This window comes from Natator depressus, chromosome 24, assembly GCF_965152275.1.
Source record: "Natator depressus isolate rNatDep1 chromosome 24, rNatDep2.hap1, whole genome shotgun sequence".
Taxonomy (NCBI): Eukaryota; Metazoa; Chordata; order Testudines; family Cheloniidae; genus Natator; species Natator depressus.
The window spans coordinates 22,840,708-22,858,806 of NC_134257.1; the positions used below are offsets into that span (position 1 = coordinate 22,840,708).

Consider the following 18,099-nt stretch of genomic DNA (forward strand, 5'->3'; position numbering starts at 1 on the left):
TGGTGTCCCCTGAGCTGGGGGGCAGGAGAGAGCCATAAATAGCCCCATTTGGGCTCAAGGGGGGGAGGGGTCAGCACTTGGCGAAGGACTGCAGCTCCCCAGGGTGGGAGGATGGGGCTTGGCCCCTGTGGCTGGAGCAGGGGCCCAGGTCTTTCACTGGGGGAGGGCCCCAGGCTCTTGGCACCTCGGAGCAGGAAGGTGGAGGTCTGGGGGATCCCATGGAGGGGTTAGTAGAGCTGCCAGAACAGGGCTCCTGTGGGGGGCCTGCCCCGTCTCAGGGATCCCCCAGGTTCCCCCCCCGCATCTCAGCTCCAGTACCCCCAACAGACATTGCAGTAAAATAAACACCCACATCCCAAGCCAGTGTCACGACTAGAGAAGGCCCCGGGGATGGGGGCACAGATAGGAATAGATCCCTTGGGGGGGCAGCAGAACCACCCCCAAAATGCTGGGAAACAAACAGGTCTCGTAAAAAAAACATTCACAACCAGAGACAAATACAGTACCGGGCGGGGGGCCACCTGGTCATACAGCCCAGTGGGGGGGGGGGGGGGACAGGCTGTAGGTGTTGGGGGACACAGGGAAGGGCAGGGGGGGGAGGGGTGTGTGTTCTGGGGGTACCAATGTTGGAGGTGGTGGAGGGAAGGTGATGGGGGGCTGCTACCATGAGCAGTTAGACCCCGAGGGGAATGTGCTGTGGGTAAGGGGGGACCCTGGTGCTAGGGCAGGATAGATCCTGAGGGTACCAGAGCTGGGGGGCTGCTGGGGGTGTAGTGGATGTGGGTCAGGGGGGTGCTGTGGGAGGGCTGGGCATGGATGGAACATGCCCACCTGGCCCTGACCCCCATAACTGGGGACAGGTGGGGGTCTCCCCTTTCTCCAGATGCTGAGGGGAGCAGGGAATCCATGGGGATGGAACTCATAGGGGGACAGTGTGTGCTGGGGGGCTGGAGAGTCCATGGGGGGCTCAAGGGGAGGCCCCCGAGCATCTGAAAAAGGCTCTTGATATAAACGAGGCATTGACACAAAAAGAACTGGGGGTGAAGGAGTAAATGCTCCCCCAGCTCCCTGGGGGGGAAACGGGGGACAAAGCCCATCTTCTCCCGGCCGCAGTCCCAGCCTCCTCTGCCTCTGGGGGGGTTCCCGGTTCAGCTGTCCGCTGGGGGCAGGGCTCAGCACTGGGAGGGGTGGGGGGAGGGTAGAATCACACACTGACCCCATGTCCCCAATCCATCCCCCACCGGCAGCCTCCACCCCACCCCAGCAGGTGACAACCCAGGGTCCAAGCAGCAGCTGCTGCCCCACTCTCCTTCTCCCCCCTACCCCCATGACTCCCTGGCTTAGAGGACAGTGTCCCCCCAACTCTGCCAGGGTCTCCACCCCCATCCTCCCCTCCATCTCCAAAGCTGCAGCCCCCTCACTTCAGGCCTCCCGTTCCCTCCTGCTGCCCACCCAGGGCCCTCCACCCGTCTCACCTCATGCTGCCCCCAGCAGCGCCCCGTGGCTCACCTCGTGGCCCCCGTCGCCCCCGCCCTCGCTCGGGCTCAGCAGCCCCGTCTGCTCGTTCCGTTTGTCCGTCTTCATCTCCACAGCCGGGTCCTCCGCGCCGCCCTCCTTGGGTGTCCTGCGGGACGGAGGGAGGAGTGAGCACCACAGGGAGCAGACAGACAGATGGGGGACAAGGGAAACAGAGGGGGTGGGCGTGGGGGGGCTCACACAGGGATTTCTGCCACCCGCCCCAGGCAGGGGGAGGGGGAGGGGGGTTCTTGACAATCTCTCCCCCGCCTCAGGGCGGGCGTCCCCGGCGCTGCATTCAGCCCAGGGGGGAGGGATGTTCTGGCTGGGGGGGCTGTGGGCATTGGGGGGTCACTCACAGTGATCTCTTCTCCCCCGCCCCACAGGAGAGATGTCCCCGGCGCTGCATTCAGCCCAGGGGGGAGGGATGTTCTGGCTGGGGGGGCTGTGGGCATTGGGGGTCACTCACAGTGATCTCTTCTCCCCCGCCCCACAGGACAGATGTCCCCGGCGCTGCATTCAGCCCAGGGGGGAGGGGTGTTCTGGCTGGGGGGGCTGTGGGCATTGGGGGTCACTCACAGTGATCTCTTCTCCCCCGCCCCACAGGACAGATGTCCCCGGCGCTGCATTCAGCCCAGGGGGGAGGGGTGTTCTGGCTGGGGGGGCTGTGGGCATTGGGGGTCACTCACAGTGATCTCTTCTCCCCCGCCCCACAGGAGAGATGTCCCCGGCGCTGCATTCAGCCCAGGGGGGAGGGGTGTTCTGGCTGGGAGGGGTGTTCCGGCTGGGGGGGCTGTGGGCATTGGGGGTCACTCACAGTGATCTCTTCTCCCCCGCCCCACAGGAGAGATGTCCCCGGCGCTGCATTCAGCCCAGGGGGGAGGGGTGTTCTGGCTGGGGGGGCTGTGGGCATTGGGGGTCACTCACAGTGATCTCTTCTCCCCCGCCCCCACAGGAGAGATGTCCCCGGCGCTGCATTCAGCCCAGGGGGGAGGGGTGTTCTGGCTGGGGGGGCTGTGGGCATTGGGGGTCACTCACAGTGATCTCTTCTCCCCCGCCCCACAGGAGAGATGTCCCCGGCGCTGCATTCAGCCCAGGGGGGAGGGGTGTTCTGGCTGGGGGGGCTGTGGGCATTGGGGGGTCACTCACAGTGATCTCTTCTCCCCCGCCCCGCAGGAGAGATGGCCCCGGCGCTGCATTCAGCCCAGGGGGGAGGGGTGTTCTGGCTGGGGGGGCTGTGGGCATTGGGGGTCACTCACAGTGATCTCTTCTCCCCCGCCCCGCAGGAGAGATGTCCCCGGCGCTGCATGCAGCCCAGGGGGGAGGGGTGTTCTGGCTGGGGGGGCTGTGGGCATTGGGGGTCACTCACAGTGATCTCTTCTCCCCCCCCCCACAGGAGAGATGGCCCCAGCGCTGCATGCAGCCCAGGGGGGAGGGGTGTTCTGGCTGGGGGGGCTGTGGGCATTGGGGGTCACTCACAGTGATCTCTTCTCCCCCGCCCCGCAGGAGAGATGGCCCCGGCGCTGCATTCAGCCCAGGGGGGAGGGGTGTTCTGGCTGGGGGGGCTGTGGGCATTGGGGGTCACTCACAGTGATCTCTTCTCCCCTGCCCCACAGGAGAGATGTCCCCGGCGCTGCATTCAGCCCAGGGGGGAGGGGTGTTCTGGCTGGGGGGGCTGTGGGCATTGGGGGTCACTCACAGTGATCTCTTCTCCCCCGCCCCACAGGAGAGATGTCCCCGGCGCTGCATTCAGCCCAGGGGGGAGGGGTGTTCTGGCTGGGGGGGCTGTGGGCATTGGGGGGTCACTCACAGTGATCTCTTCTCCCCCCCCCCACAGGAGAGATGGCCCCGGCGCTGCATGCAGCCCAGGGGGGAGGGGTGTTCTGGCTGGGGGGGCTGTGGGCATTGGGGGTCACTCACAGTGATCTCTTCTCCCCCCCCCCCACAGGAGAGATGGCCCCGGCGCTGCATGCAGCCCAGGGGGGAGGGGTGTTCTGGCTGGGGGGGCTGTGGGCATTGGGGGTCACTCACAGTGATCTCTTCTCCCCCCCGCCCCACAGGAGAGATGTCCCCGGCGCTGCATGCAGCCCAGGGGGGAGGGGTGTTCTGGCTGGGGGGGCTGTGGGCATTGGGGGTCACTCACAGTGATCTCTTCTCCCCCCCCCCACAGGAGAGATGGCCCCGGCGCTGCATTCAGCCCAGGGGGGAGGGGTGTTCTGGCTGGGGGGGCTGTGGGCATTGGGGGTCACTCACAGTGATCTCTTCTCCTCCCCCCCACAGGAGAGATGGCCCCGGCGCTGCATGCAGCCCAGGGGGGAGGGGTGTTCTGGCTGAGGGGGCTGTGGGCATTGGGGGTCACTCACAGTGATCTCTTCTCCCCCGCCCCACAGGAGAGATGTCCCCGGCGCTGCATGCAGCCCAGGGGGGAGGGGTGTTCTGGCTGGGGGGGCTGTGGGCATTGGGGGTCACTCACAGTGATCTCTTCTCCCCCCCCCCACAGGAGAGATGGCCCCGGCGCTGCATGCAGCCCAGGGGGGAGGGGTGTTCTGGCTGGGGGGGCTGTGGGCATTGGGGGTCACTCACAGTGATCTCTTCTCCCCCCCCCCACAGGAGAGATGGCCCCGGCGCTGCATGCAGCCCAGGGGGGAGGGGTGTTCTGGCTGGGGGGGCTGTGGGCATTGGGGGTCACTCACAGTGATCTCTTCTCCCCCCCCCCACAGGAGAGATGGCCCCGGCGCTGCATTCAGCCCAGGGGGGAGGGGTGTTCTGGCTGGGGGGGCTGTGGGCATTGGGGGTCACTCACAGTGATCTCTTCTCCTCCCCCCCACAGGAGAGATGGCCCCGGCGCTGCATGCAGCCCAGGGGGGAGGGGTGTTCTGGCTGGGGGGGCTGTGGGCATTGGGGGTCACTCACAGTGATCTCTTCTCCCCCGCCCCACAGGAGAGATGGCCCCGGCGCTGCATGCAGCCCAGGGGGGAGGGGTGTTCTGGCTGGGGGGGCTGTGGGCATTGGGGGTCACTCACAGTGATCTCTTCTCCCCCGCCCCACAGGAGAGATGGCCCCGGCGCTGCATTCAGCCCAGGGGGGAGGGGTGTTCTGGCTGGGGGGGCTGTGGGCATTGGGGGGTCACTCACAGTGATCTCTTCTCCCCCGCCCCGCAGGAGAGATGGCCCCGGCGCTGCATTCAGCCCAGGGGGGAGGGGTGTTCTGGCTGGGGGGGCTGTGGGCATTGGGGGTCACTCACAGTGATCTCTTCTCCCCCGCCCCGCAGGAGAGATGTCCCCGGCGCTGCATGCAGCCCAGGGGGGAGGGGTGTTCTGGCTGGGGGGGCTGTGGGCATTGGGGGTCACTCACAGTGATCTCTTCTCCCCCCCCCCACAGGAGAGATGGCCCCAGCGCTGCATGCAGCCCAGGGGGGAGGGGTGTTCTGGCTGGGGGGGCTGTGGGCATTGGGGGTCACTCACAGTGATCTCTTCTCCCCCGCCCCGCAGGAGAGATGGCCCCGGCGCTGCATTCAGCCCAGGGGGGAGGGGTGTTCTGGCTGGGGGGGCTGTGGGCATTGGGGGTCACTCACAGTGATCTCTTCTCCCCTGCCCCACAGGAGAGATGTCCCCGGCGCTGCATGCAGCCCAGGGGGGAGGGGTGTTCTGGCTGGGGGGGCTGTGGGCATTGGGGGTCACTCACAGTGATCTCTTCTCCTCCCCCCCACAGGAGAGATGGCCCCGGCGCTGCATGCAGCCCAGGGGGGAGGGGTGTTCTGGCTGGGGGGGCTGTGGGCATTGGGGGTCACTCACAGTGATCTCTTCTCCCCCGCCCCACAGGAGAGATGGCCCCGGCGCTGCATGCAGCCCAGGGGGGAGGGGTGTTCTGGCTGGGGGGGCTGTGGGCATTGGGGGTCACTCACAGTGATCTCTTCTCCCCTGCCCCACAGGAGAGATGTCCCCGGCGCTGCATGCAGCCCAGGGGGGAGGGGTGTTCTGGCTGGGGGGGCTGTGGGCATTGGGGGTCACTCACAGTGATCTCTTCTCCCCCCCCCCACAGGAGAGATGGCCCCAGCGCTGCATGCAGCCCAGGGGGGAGGGGTGTTCTGGCTGGGGGGGCTGTGGGCATTGGGGGTCACTCACAGTGATCTCTTCTCCCCCGCCCCGCAGGAGAGATGGCCCCGGCGCTGCATTCAGCCCAGGGGGGAGGGGTGTTCTGGCTGGGGGGGCTGTGGGCATTGGGGGTCACTCACAGTGATCTCTTCTCCCCCGCCCCACAGGAGAGATGTCCCCGGCGCTGCATTCAGCCCAGGGGGGAGGGGTGTTCTGGCTGGGGGGGCTGTGGGCATTGGGGGTCACTCACAGTGATCTCTTCTCCCCCGCCCCACAGGAGAGATGTCCCCGGCGCTGCATTCAGCCCAGGGGGGAGGGGTGTTCTGGCTGGGGGGGCTGTGGGCATTGGGGGGTCACTCACAGTGATCTCTTCTCCCCCCCCCCACAGGAGAGATGGCCCCGGCGCTGCATGCAGCCCAGGGGGGAGGGGTGTTCTGGCTGGGGGGGCTGTGGGCATTGGGGGTCACTCACAGTGATCTCTTCTCCCCCCCCCCCACAGGAGAGATGGCCCCGGCGCTGCATGCAGCCCAGGGGGGAGGGGTGTTCTGGCTGGGGGGGCTGTGGGCATTGGGGGTCACTCACAGTGATCTCTTCTCCCCCCCGCCCCACAGGAGAGATGTCCCCGGCGCTGCATGCAGCCCAGGGGGGAGGGGTGTTCTGGCTGGGGGGGCTGTGGGCATTGGGGGTCACTCACAGTGATCTCTTCTCCCCCCCCCCACAGGAGAGATGGCCCCGGCGCTGCATTCAGCCCAGGGGGGAGGGGTGTTCTGGCTGGGGGGGCTGTGGGCATTGGGGGTCACTCACAGTGATCTCTTCTCCTCCCCCCCACAGGAGAGATGGCCCCGGCGCTGCATGCAGCCCAGGGGGGAGGGGTGTTCTGGCTGAGGGGGCTGTGGGCATTGGGGGTCACTCACAGTGATCTCTTCTCCCCCGCCCCACAGGAGAGATGTCCCCGGCGCTGCATGCAGCCCAGGGGGGAGGGGTGTTCTGGCTGGGGGGGCTGTGGGCATTGGGGGTCACTCACAGTGATCTCTTCTCCCCCCCCCCACAGGAGAGATGGCCCCGGCGCTGCATGCAGCCCAGGGGGGAGGGGTGTTCTGGCTGGGGGGGCTGTGGGCATTGGGGGTCACTCACAGTGATCTCTTCTCCCCCGCCCCGCAGGAGAGATGGCCCCGGCGCTGCATTCAGCCCAGGGGGGAGGGGTGTTCTGGCTGGGGGGGCTGTGGGCATTGGGGGTCACTCACAGTGATCTCTTCTCCCCTGCCCCACAGGAGAGATGTCCCCGGCGCTGCATGCAGCCCAGGGGGGAGGGGTGTTCTGGCTGGGGGGGCTGTGGGCATTGGGGGTCACTCACAGTGATCTCTTCTCCCCCCCCCCACAGGAGAGATGGCCCCGGCGCTGCATGCAGTAGAAGAAGCCGACGATGAGCAGGAGCAGCAGGACACAGACCACGACAGCCACAACCGCAGCGCCGCTGCCACCCTGGGGCTCAGAGCCCCCGCCTGCGGGGAGAGAGGGGGTGGTGAGCACGGACGTCTGGGTCCCCTACGTTCCCCCCAGACCACTGCTGCTCCCTGGGGCTCAGCGCCCCCCACTGTGGGAAAGTGGGTGAGCCTGGACACCTGGGTCCCTGCCATGGGGTGTCTAACTCCAAGCTGGCAATGACAGGGGAGCCTAACGAGCCCATTCTGACATCAGGAGGGAGACGTGTGACTACGGATCAGACCCAGCTGGGGAGAAGCAGGCCCAGGAGGTTCCTATAACAGGAAGGTCTGAAGGCGGTGAGCAGGGGGCTGAAGGGTCCAGGCAGCCCCATGTGCGGCTGACCCCGAGAGAGGCCAGGAGAGCGCAGGCTGCGACGGACACTGGGACCGGGCCAAGGTAGGAGCCGCAGGGGGGTCTGACAGGCTGTGGCTGGAACACAAGAGCCGAGTGGGCCTGGGGCTCCCTGACCACGGGCGTGAGGACGGTGGAAGCCTCGGGAATAAAGGGACAGAAGCTGGTGATCCCAGATCGGGGTCACAGGCCTGGTCCTCGGGCCCCACGACTTTGGGGTTTTGTTTGGACTCTGTTCCTGGGGAAGGAGCAAGGCGCCAAGTGCCCCGGCTGGAGGGGGGTGACGGAGACGGAACCGGACACCCAGGTGCACACCATGGACTAAACCATCTAGAGCCCCCTATGCATTCCCTCCCCCCTCAGGGCTCAGAGACCTCCACGCCCACCTGGGCAGTTCTGGGCTTGGCACCCAATAGGGTTAATCCCCCACCCGCATCCCGCCAACACCCACCTGTCCGGAGCACGGGGTCCCCTGGACAGCATGAACAAGAGGGAGAAGGAGGTTAGTGGGGGCACGACCCCCAGAGCCCCCTGGGGCTCCAGCACTGGTGCCAGTCACTGCCTGGGGGGCACAGCTGCTCCAGGCATCACCCCCCCCACCCAGCCCCATGGGAAAGGGGCACTCACCTGCTGGGGGGGAAGAGGAGGGGGTAGCTGCTGGGGGTTCTGCCACGGGAGGGAAAGACAGACACACAGGTCAGTGCCCAGATGGAGAGATGCCCCCCCACCTCCCAATTACCTCCTGCTCTGTTTCCCTACTACCCCTTCCCAACCCCACCCTGACCATCCCTGTCCCCCCAGCTACCTGCCCCCACTCACCTCCCCAGGTCTCCCCCTGCAGCCCCGATCCCACCCCCCACTCACCAATCTCCAGGATGAAGTGCTGCGTGGCCTCCCCAAACCAGTTCCTGGCCCGGCACCAGATCCCGGACTTGGCCAGTGCCGCCGTCACCTCCACCATCACCTCGCTCATCACTCGGTTCCCCGTGCTGCTCACCACCGGCTGAGGGGGGACACGAGGGGTAAGGGACCCTCTCCCAGCTCTGGACATGGCCCTGTGGGGACCCGGCCACTCTGGGGGTGTGTGCGCTGCTCGCTGGCACCCGGCTGGTGGACTCGCTATTTCAACGTCCCGAGCGTCACAGCTGCCCAGCCCTTCTGCCTCGGGGCTGCAGTGTAACCTGCGTCCACACTACAGGGTTTGGACCCTCACAGCCTGCGACGGGGGCTCTCTCCCACTCCTGGCAGGGTCTCAGGACCTGGGTCCCAAGCACTCGCTGACCCGAGTCAGACCAGGTTGTGTGGAGAGAAGCAGGGGCTTGGGCTCGTACCTGAGTCACAGCCCGGGCTGCGTGTTGTGTAGACACACTTCCTGGGGGCAGGTACACATCCCAGCACCATGGGGCCCAGATCCTCCCTGCTGCCCCCCAGCTCTATGCGCCTCCCGCAACTGCTCTGCCCCCCAAGTGCCCCTCCCCTTTGGGGCTCTTCCTGCCCTGCCGCCCTGTCTGGCTGTTCGGGGCTTGGGGGGGGGAGGTGTCAAGGGCAGTCACACTGGGACGGAGCAGCAAATCGAGTCCCAGCCTCCAGCACGTATGGCCGGGGGGGCTTGAACTGTGCTGCCTCCCACGGCTGTGTGCCAGCACAGGGGGTGTCACCCCACACGTGCCCCCTGCACAAGGGCTCACACTGGAAAACCCTACCCCCGCGGCCGCCAGGCCGAGACCCGCTTCACAAGGGCTCTGCAGAGCCAGCGGGGCGTGGGGGAGCTGCCCTGCCGCAGTGAGATCCGGGTCCTGGGGGTACGGGGGAAGATCATGACCCCCGTGTGGCCACCCAGTGCTGCCCCCCCAGTTCCCAGGCTCAGCTCAGTCACGAATGCCTGACTCCTCTGAAGCTGCCGACCATGCAGCTGTCACTGGAGCAGCTGGGCCTTGGGGGGAGAGAGGAGCTCCCTGCCAGGGCGGGGAGCAGCCCAGGCTGGGGGCGGAGGTGCAGTTGGGGCATGTGGGAATTGGTCCTGCTTCGAGCAGGGGGTTGGACTAGATGACCTTCTGGGGTCCCTTCCAACCCTGATATTCTATGATTCTATGATTCATGCGAGAGGGGTCTTCTCTACAGGGATTTCCCCATCCTGTGCCCTCACCCCCTCCCACCTGAGACACACCTCTGCCGCATCCAACTCTGCCCTCCCTAGATACCAGCCCCCCTGAACCCCCCCACCGCTGCACCAGGTCCCCTCCCCCTGCCCCCTCACCTTCACCCCCGGCAGACTCCAGCTGAGCTCCGGCTCAGGGTGCCCCAGAGCGGAGCAGGTCAGCTGGATGCGCTGCCCCTCGGCCAGGAGCTGGTGCCGGGTCGGGCGCTCCTCCATCTCCGGCTTCCCTGAGGGAAGGGGAAAAGTCAGAGATGTAGACACCCCCTGGGCCCCATGTCAACTCTGCCTCCCCAGCTCCCTGCACCCAGGGACCCCCAGCTGGCCCCAGAGACATGCCCCCAGCTCCCCTGCCACTGCTCCTCCCTGGGTACCAGTCCCCAGCTGCCCTGGCATGGATCCCCTCCCATGCTGCCACCAGGTGTCCCCCTACCTCAGCTCCTGACCCCAGGGAGCCCCACCCTGCATCCCCAGGTTCCTGGACACCAAGCCCCCACCCTGACCCTGTTCCTGGGCATCACTGGCCCCTGCCCCAGAAGGGGACACCCCAGGGCCCTGCGCCCCCCGAGCCTGGAACACTCCCCGTCACGGCACCCGGCCACTCCAGGACTCCCCAGGCAGAGCCCCCTGTGGTATGGTTCTGAGCCAGGGCCTGTCCACCACCTCTGCCCTGCCACCCCATGTGGGGATACAGGACAACCAGCTTCGTCTGGCCGAGCAGGGCAGGCCGGGGGCAAGGAGGGGCTAGAACTGACAGGTCTGAACGGACGAGTCTGCACCCACAATGCTCTGTGGCCGGACATGGAGACTCAGGGGTCCACACGGAGGCAGCGGAGATGCCGGAGCGCGTGTCTGGAGGGTGGATTCTCGGTCTGACGCTCCTGCCCACACGGGCTCTGCCAACGCTCAACGGTACCAGGCGAGCCTCCGTGTGTGCTCTGATGCTCTCACCCCCTGGGCCCCATCCCATCCGTCAGGGGTGTGAAAAATCCAGCACCTTCGCGCATGGCTTTGCTGGCAAACGCCCCTATCCTCCGGTATAGACACAGCGTCGCTAACGTCCTTGCGGGAGGTGGTGCGGCTCTGCCGTCAGCCTTACGCTGCACCCACGCTGGGGGCTCTGCCCAGAGAGAGACGCGGGGCTACCTGCTCTGCTGGAGACGAGGCCTTGGGAATTCGACATTGATCTGCCACCCCATGCCCTGTCCCAGCTGGGGGGCACGCCCCACATCTGTGCACCAGGAGGGAGCTCTGTACCTTCCACGGTAACCTGGATGGTCTGGTCCCGCTGCAGCCCCGGGACGCTGGGCACAGAGGCCTCGCAGGTGTAAGTGCCGGCCATGTGGTACGAGACCGAGTGCAGGGTGTGGGTGTCACCATGAGCCACTCGCTCCTTGCCCTGCAATGAGAGAGGACGCTGGGGCACTGTGCTGCAAGGAGCAGGGTGGGGGCTCAGTAGGGGGCGCTCTGCCCTGGCAGTCAGCGCTGGCCCCAATGCCCCCACTTGGTACTGGGGGCGCTATGCTACAGGGCATGGGATGGGAGTTCAGTAGGAGCAGGTTCCCCAGAATCAGCTATTACCCAAATGTCCTAGAAAAATCACGGTTTGTGAGATTTCTGCCTCATTTCACCCCAGAGGCGGCTGCATCTTAGTGCCAAGCGAGGGATCCCTGTATAAACAGCCCCTGCACCCCACCCCAGAGGTGGCTGCATCTCAGTGCTGGGGGAGGGTCCTTGTATAAACAGGCCCCCCTGCAGGGCCTGCTGATACCTAGTCAAGCCCCGGTGGATCTCACCTTCCTCCACACCAGTTTCGGGGGCTGGGAGCCCTGTCCGGAGCAGGTGAGTGTGACATCTCCACCCAGGGGCACTGTCACTCGTCTGCCTGGGTGCAGGGTCAGGGGGTCCAGGTCTGTTGTGGGGGGAGAGAGGGGCAGGGATGGGCTAAGCTGTAATGCAGAAGGCTCCTCAAAACATACCCCCTCCCTTCCCGGTGTGAGCATCCCAAGCCAGCTCCCTGAGGCATTTATGCCACCCCTCCCCTCTCCACCCTGGGGCACTCCCCCCACCCCTCCCCCAACTCGACCCGGGGCACTCATGCCACCCCTCCCCCACTTCAATTGTATCTCCCAGCAGCCCCTGGGACACTCACAGTGGATGTGTGTGTGTGGGGGTGATGGCATATTTCCCAGCACCCTCTGGGGCATGCACATTTGACGGGGGGGGGGGGGAATGGCGTATCTCCCAGCAGCCCCTGGGGCACTCACAGTTGATGTGGGGGCGGGGGGGGGGGGGGATGGTGTATCTCCCAGCAGCCCCTGGGGCACTCACAGTTGACGGGGGGGGGAAGGATGGCGTATCTCCCAGCAGCCCCTGGGGCACTCACATTTGACTGTGGGGGGGGGGGAAATGGCATATCTCCCAGCAGCCCCTGGAGCACTCACATTTGACCGGGGGGGGGGGGGGCAGGGGGAAAGGGATGGCGTATCTCCCAACAGCCCCCGGGGCACTCACAGTTGACGGAGGGGGGGAGGGATGGCGTATCTCCCAGCAGCCCCTGGAGCACTCACATTTGACCGGGGGGGGAGGGATGGCGTATCTCCCAGCAGCCCCTGGGGCACTCACAGTTGACGTGGGGGGGGGAAACGGCGTATCTCCCAGCAGCCCCTGGGGTACTCACAGTTGACGTGGGGGGGGGGGGGATGGCGTATCTCCCAGCAGCCCCTGGGGCACTCACAGTTGACGTGGGGGGGGGAAACGGCGTATCTCCCAGCAGCCCCTGGGGTACTCACAGTTGACGTGGGGGGGGGGGGGGGATGGCGTATCTCCCAGCAGCTCCTGGGGCACTCACAGTTGACGTGGGGGGGGAAATGGCGTATCTCCCAGCAGCCCCTGGGGCACTCACAGTTGACGTGGGGAGGGGGGGGATGGCGTATCTCCCAGCAGCTCCTGGGGCACTCACAGTTGACGTGGGGGGGGAAATGGCGTATCTCCCAGCAGCCCCTGGGGCACTCACAGTTGACGTGGGGAGGGGGGGGATGGCGTATCTCCCAGCAGCCCCTGGGGCACTCACAGTTGACGTGGGGGGGGGGATGGCGTATCTCCCAGCAGCCCCTGGGGCACTCACAGTTGACGTGGGGGGGGGGTGGCGTATCTCCCAGCAGCCCTGGGGCACTCACAGTTGACGTGGGGGGGGGGGGAAATGGCGTATCTCCCAGCAGCCCCTGGGGCACTCACAGTTGACGTGGGGGGGGGGGGATGGCGTATCTCCCAGCAGCCCCTGGGGCACTCACAGTTGACGTGGGGAGGGGGGGGTGGCGTATCTACCAGCAGCCCTGGGGCACTCACAGTTGACGTGGGGGGGGGGGGGAATGGCGTATCTCCCAGCAGCCCCTGGGGCACTCACAGTTGATGGGGGGGGGGGTGGCGTATCTCCCAGCAGCCCCTGGGGCACTCACAGTTGACGTGGGGGGGGGGAGATGGCGTATCTCCCAGCAGCCCCTGGGGCACTCACAGTTGACGTGGGGGGGGGTGGCGTATCTCCCAGCAGCCCCTGGGGCACTCACAGTTGACGTGGGGGGGGGGGGGAAATGGCGTATCTCCCAGCAGCCCCTGGGGTACTCACAGTTGACGTGGGGGGGGGGGGGAATGGCGTATCTCCCAGCAGCCCCTGGGGCACTCACAGTTGACGTGGATGATCACCTCCTTCTCCAGCTGCACCTCGGGCGGGCTGTCGAAGTCCAGCACCTGGCACCGGTATGTCCCGCTGTGGGCCCTGGAAACGCTGGGCAGGGTCAGGACCCCGTCCTGCTTGGTGGCCAGTTCCACGGCCTGGGAGGCCTGGGGGGATGGGGAAGTGTTCAGGGCAGCCCGGTATCCCTCCCCGGGCTCAGCCCCACGGGGCCCGGGCACCCCCCTCCTCCCACAGGGCTCAGCCCCATGGGGCCCGGGCACCTCCTCCACCCCCACAGAGTTCAGCCCCACAGGGCTCAGGTGCCCGGGGAAACCCGGGATCTCCCACCCCGGGGCTTGGGCAGCCCAGCATCCCCCCATCCCAAGCCCGGTATCCCCACTGATACCTGCACTCGGTAGAAGATGTACTCCGGCTCAGGCTGCCCATCCCCCTGGCACCGCAGCCTCACGTCATCCCCCTCCTTGATCACCACGGGAGACTCCAGCGTGAACGCCACGTTCTCCGTGAAATCTGGGGGTAGGGAGTGGGGTCAAAGGTCATGAGTTAACACCCCTACCCCAGCATGGGGGGAGGTTATGGAGCAGCACCAGGAGTGCGAGTGTGTGACCGAGGGTCTCTGTGCATGCAGTTGCCTAGTTCACACACCCCAAGGCCAAAAGGGGCCACTGTGACCATCTGGTCTGGCCCCCAGCATAGTGCGGGCCAGAGACCTGCCCCATATCATTCCTGTGACGAAGTGGGACTGTTCTTAATGTTTTCTTTGAATACTGTGTGGATGCCTCAGTTTCCCCATGCAGTTCTTAAGTATCTAGGTGGTGGGATAAGGGTGTGTGATTGTTGCAGAGCCTTAGAGCGCCAGTGTGATGCTGTCTGCACAGAGAATGGCCGACACCCTTTCTCCTGGCAACTGATGGCCTGGGCCCCTCCTCTGCAAAGGTGCCAAGTGAAGGGGCTGGAGAACAAAGACCAGGTGGCCTCCTGGCCCGGGAAAGAGACAAAGGCCAGAAGAGGGGCTGGAGAGTTTCAGTTTAGAACTGGGTGGGGAGATGGGGGGAGGCCCAGAACCAGGGTCTGGGCTCCCTGCCCCCCAAGATGGACCTGACTGAGGGGTCCTGTTTTCTGTACCTACAAGCTCTGTGTCAGACCATGTTCCTGTCGTCTAATAAACCTTCTGTTTTCCTGGCTGGCTGAGAGTCATGTCTGACTGCGAAATTGGGGGGCAGGACCCTCTGGCTTCCCCAGGAGCCTGCCTGGGCAGACTCGCTGTGGGAAGCACATGGTGGGGCAGAGGATGCTGAATGCTTCAAGGTCAAACCCAGGAAGGTGGAAGCTGTGTGAGCTTCTTGTCCTGGAGACAAGCTGCTCCCAGAGAGGAGTACTTTGGAGCAGTTCCAGAGCATCGCCCAGTGACTCTGTGACAACTGGTGGTAGCGGTGGGATCGACTGCACCCCGTGGACCGAGCGTCAAGCCAGGGCCGGCTCTAGGCACCCGCAAACCAAGCACGTGCTTGGGGCAGCTCTTTTCAAGGGGTGGCACTCTGGTCCCCCCCCCACCCCTCCCTTTCTTTTTGGTTTTGGCAGCACTCTGCTTGGGGAGGCAAAAAACCTAGAGCTGAAAAGCAGAGTGATGGCCTGTCACCGTCTCCTTAATAAGGACATTATAACCCTGTGCAGAAAGAGAGGGTCGCGCATTGGATAGTTCACCAAAGCAGAGTTAACCGTGCAGCTGGAGGAGGATGACTGCTCTAAGGAGCAGATTCCTGACCCCAAATGGGGCTATAGCAGGATCTGGGAGCAGCTGGAGTGGTAGCCAGGCATCCCCGAGAGTCCTGTCCCCAACCAGACGGGGGTCTTCATGATCGTGTTCCCCATCTGGGGATCGGAGATGGATGGGAGATGTCAATGGGGAGACATTCCTGGGATGGCGAGACCCTGGGACAGAGCAAACTGTTGTCAGGCCCCGGATGGTGCAGCCTCACCAGATGCTGAGGGGCCGTGTGAGGATGCCAGGGATGAAGCCCCTCGCCCTGCCTATGGCCCAGATCCTTGTGCAGACCCAGGAGGGGTGGGGCTGGCTGGTCGTTGGGGTTCTCCAGGATACCAGCTGCGAGACCCTGTTGGGGGGTGACTGTCTCTCTTTGGGAGCAGATCCAGGCCCTGCTCCTGTAATGGCCGAGGGTTTGAATTTGAATCCAGGGAACCAATCAGCGGAGAGGGAAACGGTCAGTGAAAATGCAGATGACCTGGCTGGCAGGGGGAGGAGCTGCTAGGCTCAGGATACCTGCCTGCCTGTAACCAGACCCCTGGGGCTGGGTGGGACAGAGAGATTCATAGATACTAACGTCAGAAGGGACCATTATGATCATCTAGTCTGACCTCCTGTACAATGCAGGCCACAGAATCTCACCCACCCACTCCTGCGAAAAACCTCACCTATGCCTGAGCTATTGAAGTCCTCAAATCGTGGTTTAAAGACTTCAGGGAGCAGAGAATCCTCCAGCAAGTGACCCATGCCCCATGCTACAGAGGAAGGCGAAAAACCCCCAGGGCCTCTTCCAATCTGCCCTGGAGGAAAATTCCTTCCCGACCCCAAATATGGCGATCAGCTAAACCCTGAGCATATGGGCAAGATGTTCCCCGCCCCCTTGCACACCGGAGAGGGGGCTCCCACTGGCTCTGATGCTGTAAGGAGAGCAGCGAGCTCGCTGCCTACCCCCACGGGGACAGCAAGGGCAGCGCTGAGCAAGGGAGGAGACAAGCTGAATGGGGGGACCCACAGGCAGGGCAGGACGGCTGCCCACCAGGTTTGCCATGTCCAGAGGCGCTGCTGGGAAGTGATCCCACGGCAGGGAGGGAGCGACCAGGGACAAGGCTCAGCGGGGCTGTGACCCCAGGCCCAGTCCGCGAGAGGGAGCAGGTCCCACTCCCACCCCCAGCAGCTCAATTCCAGACCGAGCCGCAGAAGGATCCCTTCTTGGAGGGGCTGAGGGGACTTGCTGGCCACAGGCTGCAAACCCCCGTGGGGAAGGCTGCAGGGACAGATCCCCGTGGGAGAAGGGATTCCTGTACCGGGAAGGGGCTCTCCCGGGGAAGTAGAACCGTGGGGGATCAGGAGGCCCCTGGGGGTGCCCCAGAAGTGTCGCCGCCGGCTGTCGTACCTGGCCCACGATGTCCCTCTCTCGGGACGCCAGGGGATCCAGGCCCCAGGCAGCACCGTGACTGGCCCGGAGTCTGGGATGCAGCCCGGGAGCACGGCAGGTCCTGTGACCCCGGCCAGAGGGGGGGGGAAGGCTGGGACAAGGGGGAAGCCCCCTTGAGACCCCTGCCCAACATAGAGGAACCTTTCCAGAAGGGGGCTCTGGACATAGTGGGGCCCCTCAGCAAGGCGACCCGGGCAGGGAAGAAATACATCCTGGGGGTGATGGATTTCGCCGCCTGCTACCCAGGGGCAGGGGCTCTGTCCTCCACCGAGGCAGGCCCCAGGGCAGACGCGCTGCTGACCATCTTCAGCAGAGGGGGGTCCCCAGCGGGGTCCTTACAGACCAGGGGTCCAATGTCCTTTCAGCCCTGCTCCAGGGCTGGTGGGAGAAATGGGGGGGTCTAGCCCACCCGGGCCTCTGCAGGTCACCCTCCATCCCACGGGCTGGTGGAGAGAGTTTATGGGGCCCTGGGGATGATGCTGAGGACTTCTATGAATCAGCATCCACAGGATGGGGACAAGGACCTGCCCCACCCATGGTACGGGGACGTGCCCCAGGAATCCACTGGGTTCTTCCCTTTCGAGCTGCTGTGTGGGAGGAGAGTGAGGGGACCCCTGGACCTGGAAAGGGACAGTCGGGAGGAGAAGGGTGAAGACCCCCTGGTGGATCTCTCCCCTGAGGTGGGGGCCAATCCTCCCATCAGGTGTCCCCCGTTCAGAGTCACTGGGAAAACAGCCCAGAACCTGGAGAGAGAGGTCAAGGACATGCTTTAGAGGTGATCCAGCCATTCAACAGCCCATGGGCTTCACCCGTGGGGTTGTTCCCCAAGGAAGACGGGTCAATCTGGTTCTGTGGGGACTATTGGAAGCTTAATGCCATCACGGTGTCCGATGCCTACCCCCAGGGCCGCCGGCGGGGGGGGGGGGGGCAAGTGGGGCAATTTGCCCTGGACCCACAGGGGCCCCCAGGAGAGTTTTCAGCTGCACTTCAACAGCGGGTTCTTCAATGCTGCCGAACACACCCGGAGTGAAGGACCCGCCCCCGAAGACCCACCGCCACTTCTTCCACTCCGGGGCTTTGGCGGCAATTCGGTGGCAGGGGTCCTTCCGCTCCATGTCTTCGACCAAGTGCCCTGAAGATCCAGAGCGGAAGGACCCCCACCACCGAAGATCCCAGGCACCCTGAGTCCTCTGGGTGGCCCTGCCTACCCCATGCCTAAGCCTGATGAGATTCTAGACAAGCTGGGGGGGCTCATTACCTCTCTACTAGGGATCTCACCAAGGGCGACTGGCAGGTGCCTTTGGACCCAGATGCCAGGTTGAAATCTGCCTTCACCAGCCCTTTGGGGCTCTCTGAGTTCCTGGTCCTGCCTTTCGACCTTGAGGGGGCGTCGGCCGCCCCCCAGCGCCGGGTGGATCGGCTACTGAGGGGGATGGAGAACTTGGCCCTGGCGTCCATTGACGACATGTGTGTCTTTAGCCAGACCTGGGAGGAACACGTGTTCCAGGTGAAGAGGGGGCTGGGTCACCCCAAGGAGGCAGGACTGACGGTAACAGCTGGAAGGTGTAAGGTGGGGATGGCAGAGGTGTCGTACCTGGGCCACAA

General features: G+C 65.1%; 1 protein-coding gene across 4 annotated transcripts in view; it reads right to left on the minus strand.

The window, feature by feature from the left end:
• Nucleotides 1-576: 576 nt before the first annotated feature.
• The window catches only part of BCAM (basal cell adhesion molecule (Lutheran blood group)), a 38,704-nt gene continuing 21,181 nt past the window's right edge, over nt 577-18,099 (minus strand). The window contains exons 7-17 of one of the 4 annotated variants that reach the window (XM_074938854.1): nt 13,680-13,804; nt 13,284-13,440; nt 11,397-11,512; nt 10,858-10,999; nt 9,703-9,830; nt 8,310-8,448; nt 8,073-8,111; nt 7,897-7,917; nt 6,964-7,111; nt 1,510-1,624; nt 577-1,178 (exon numbers count right to left, since the gene is read on the minus strand). In XM_074938854.1, the coding sequence (XP_074794955.1) occupies nt 1,173-1,178; nt 1,510-1,624; nt 6,964-7,111; nt 7,897-7,917; nt 8,073-8,111; nt 8,310-8,448; nt 9,703-9,830; nt 10,858-10,999; nt 11,397-11,512; nt 13,284-13,440; nt 13,680-13,804 (1,136 nt within the window). In that variant the 3' untranslated portion in view covers nt 577-1,172. The remainder of the gene's footprint in view (nt 1,179-1,509; nt 1,625-6,963; nt 7,112-7,896; nt 7,918-8,072; nt 8,112-8,309; nt 8,449-9,702; nt 9,831-10,857; nt 11,000-11,396; nt 11,513-13,283; nt 13,441-13,679; nt 13,805-18,099) is intronic. The other 3 variants (XM_074938856.1, XM_074938855.1, XM_074938857.1) reach the window with 3 other exon arrangements.